Below are 3,571 nucleotides of genomic sequence, written 5' to 3' on the forward strand. Positions count from 1 at the left end.
GCATTCTGATGAAAAACTTACTTTGATTTAACCCACTGAATATTTAGTTTCCTTATATACGAAAACGTTTGTAGGCCACTCTTACTAAGCTTGTCAAAATGGACAAAAACTACCACACTAAACTCTGCCATGAAAACATAGGAAAGGTTAACAACTTACTACACTTGTATACCATAAAGAATTAGTGTGACTGCTAAATAATCTTAGAAAAAACCCTCCTTTTCTCTCTGATGGAAAATTAATGCACCGCTCAAATAGAACATTTCCTTTTAAAACCTCCCATGTTTTAGAAAAGCTAGTAGAAAAAAAACCCAAACACACACACAAAGAAACACAAAGAACTACACCCAACAGACAAATGAAATAGGAAATTTAATCAATGAGAGAACTTTGTAGCCATATCTGCTTCACACTTATCTCATGCCTTGCTATGTTGGTTAACAGAAACTTGATAAGAATGCCTATTACACTGGTAGTAGACATTAATAAAACCCCAACCATTTATATCAACAGTAACAGACTAAGGAACATTAGTAGGTACTAACTTCTCTTGACTCAGAAAAGATTTGTTGATATTCTTTTAAGATACGGTTGGAGTGTCAGTCATAAAATAATATGACTGAGACTATTAGTGAAAAGCTGAAATAAGACTTTTAAAAAACTTATCCCAGAAGAACAGTGCATCACTCTCATTCACTATTGCACACAAGTCAACAAATCATGAAAAAGGTTGTATTTTTTTAAAACAGGAAAGTTACTTTACTCCCTTCCTTGCTGTAAGGTTTCTGAATACCTTTCTCTGAAACACATGGCAGTGACCGCTGACAGAAGTAGATGAGTAGTCTAGAATGAGCTGTACAGAAAGGACAAGCTGGAACACAGGAGGTTCCACTTAAATTTGAGAAGAAACTTCTTCTCAGTGAGGGTGACAGAGCACTGGAACAGGCTGCCCAGAGAGGTTGTGGAGTCTCCTTCTCTGGAGACATTCAAAACCCGCCTGGACGCCTTCCTGTGTAACCTCATCTAGGTGTTCCTACTCCGGCAGGGGGATTGGACTAGATGATCTTTTGAGGTCCCTTCCAATCCCTAACGTTCTGTGATTCTGTGTGACTTAATTTCTTTATTCTTATTCAGTGAAGAGACACAAATAGAAAATATAATGCTTAAATGATTAAAACTCAATGGACAATCAGAAATCTGTTAAGAGTTGCCTCAAAATGTAGAGATCAGTAAATAAAGAAATTAACCATAGTTCTGGTTAATATAAAGCAGAACTCCAATCCTAACGCAAAACAGCATTTAAGAGCATTACTAGGAATTAAAAACAACTTAAGTGGGGGGAAATTAAATTTTGATTTTACGAGGAGTAGCATCTTCATTAGGAAAAACTTCGGCCAATCTTCTTCCCTGAAGTCTTACGCTGCTAACTGCACATTCAGATTTGGCTCATACTGGCTCAGCAGGTTAAGAGTAACTGAGTGAGGGAACTATGGAGGCACAGACTGATGGCCAGAATGAGGGAATAAAGCTCATCGCTCAGGGAGCCAGGCTGGCAGGTGAACTTAAAGTGGACTTTTTCCCTCTATAACAGGCTCTTTAAAAAAATAAATTGCCCTGACTCTTTTGACTTTTTCCTAGGGGAAACAAACTGATGAATGTACCAATAAGTCTGAGGAAAAATGTTAACATTTTAAGAGAAATTTGATTTGAAAACTGTATCCCTTCCAATTTGTAAGCATTGCTGATGTTCACGTTCATAATCTTTCAACCAGCTTCAAATAACAAACAGTATTCAGTCCACTGAACAATTCCAGTCTTATTTAAAACTTGTTATGAGTTTCCTACAACCCACAAGAATGGATGATATGCTAAGCAGGGAGTGATTATTCTGATTTGTTAATTTATATATGAATAACGGTACTCACTTCTATAGGAACAGGATCGAGCCCAGCACAGTTTTCATTGCATTTGTCATAGACTAGTCTCAGTTTTCTGAAGAGTATCGATAGCTGACGGAGATGTTCCTGCAGCTTTCCCAGTCTGTCTTGATATGTTCCAGCATGGTAAGTAACACCATTTGGTAACTTTGAGAAACAAAACCCCAAAATGTTAAAAATATTGTATTAAAGTTTCCGTCACAGGAACTAAATACACCAAAATAAATCAGACAGGTTTCTGTATATTTTAAAATAAGACAATCACACCATCCCCACGGAAATCACTGAAATGTTTATTTTCTTTACCGGTAAAATTCTATATTTTATCCACCAAATCACTTTTGTCAAACGGCTTCATGTATTCTATATTTTGGTCACTGCCAATCCCTCTGCAACTCTTTCAATGAATGTCTTCAAAATGCTTATGCATGACGCTGAAGTTGTCTGTTATGAGTATTACACTTTGAGACTTTATTTCTCAACCCCAGGTCACAATTCAGAGATACAATCAAAATTAATTCCGCATTAACAAAACTCTAAGTACGTATACCTATACCTAAGACATTTACGGAAGGAAACTGCCAGAGTCAACAAAATACATAGGGAATGGGAGTGATTATTTGTCTTCTGCTCTCAACAGAGCAACATGACAGAAGTTTATACATTTTCTCAGCAAGCAGCCACAGGTAAGGATTACGTCCACTTTAATAACAAAAAGAATGTCACAGAGTTCTAGGTGGAAAATATTACAAAAGACTCCAATGAAAATTCCTCTAAAATTACTTTGCAGATGTTAACAAAAACAGAGAAATATAACTTGCACATAAACAGACTTCACTATTTAGAGTATATTTATTGCAGGAGTGATAACAATTCAGCATTTCTGAATGTTCTCCACATTCATTTAATGTACAGAAGCAAATATATTAAGAGTAGTAGACACTTCTCCAATCAATTCCCCTTTTCAAAGCAGTCTGATTGAGTTATGTATTTAAATGTCTTAAGCTACCTCCTGTGCCTACATTTACTGCCAGCTGGTGGTAAGAACATGTGAAGTTGAGCACTGTAAAAAGAAAAAGTTATTTCTCACCTGCATGTTCCTCAGTAACTGGAAGATTTCCATGGTTCGAAATACTATGTCCTGCACAGTCTCTTGGCCAATGCGGCAGAGAGAAGCTGTGTTTACCTCCCTAGCTGCTTGAGCCTGTGTGCCCGAGAATGCCCCAGGTGGCATGCCTGCCCCGGCGAGAGGGGGAGTTGACATCTCTTGACATTAACTGAGCCCAGCTGCACAAAGAAGTGAAAAGTAAATGATTAAGTACTTGTCTGAGTCTATAATAATAAACAAACTTCCACATGGTGGCTATACCATTCCTTTCCCCCCTTTAGTCGTCCTACCCAAGAACAAACTTCTCAACTGATGGAAGACAGCTCAGTTCTGTACCCTTTGGTTTGGGTACGGTTACTTCAAGCACAGCTGTGCTGGGCAGCAGAACAGTGGCTGCTCCCCTGACACCTCCCTTCAAAGCAGTCACCAGAAGGGCTCTGCCCTGCCCCAGTTCGCCTAAGGGGACACCAAAGCGTCTTCTGCCCAGCTCCAACACGTAAAACCGCAGCCCTCCCGCTGGGCTCCA

General features: G+C 38.7%; 1 protein-coding gene across 1 annotated transcript in view; it reads right to left on the minus strand.

The window, feature by feature from the left end:
* MED30 (mediator complex subunit 30) overlaps nucleotides 1-3,233 on the minus strand; it is a 4,329-nt gene extending 1,096 nt beyond the window's left edge. Inside the window, exons 1-2 of the mRNA XM_010186013.1 lie at nucleotides 3,028-3,233; nucleotides 1,926-2,084 (exon numbers count right to left, since the gene is read on the minus strand). Coding sequence (XP_010184315.1) covers nucleotides 1,926-2,084; nucleotides 3,028-3,201 — 333 coding nt within the window. The 5' untranslated portion in view covers nucleotides 3,202-3,233. The remainder of the gene's footprint in view (nucleotides 1-1,925; nucleotides 2,085-3,027) is intronic.
* Nucleotides 3,234-3,571: the final 338 nt, after the last annotated feature.

Source organism: Mesitornis unicolor, unplaced genomic scaffold, assembly GCF_000695765.1.
Source record: "Mesitornis unicolor isolate BGI_N332 unplaced genomic scaffold, ASM69576v1 scaffold21216, whole genome shotgun sequence".
NCBI classification, from domain to species: domain Eukaryota; kingdom Metazoa; phylum Chordata; class Aves; order Mesitornithiformes; family Mesitornithidae; genus Mesitornis; species Mesitornis unicolor.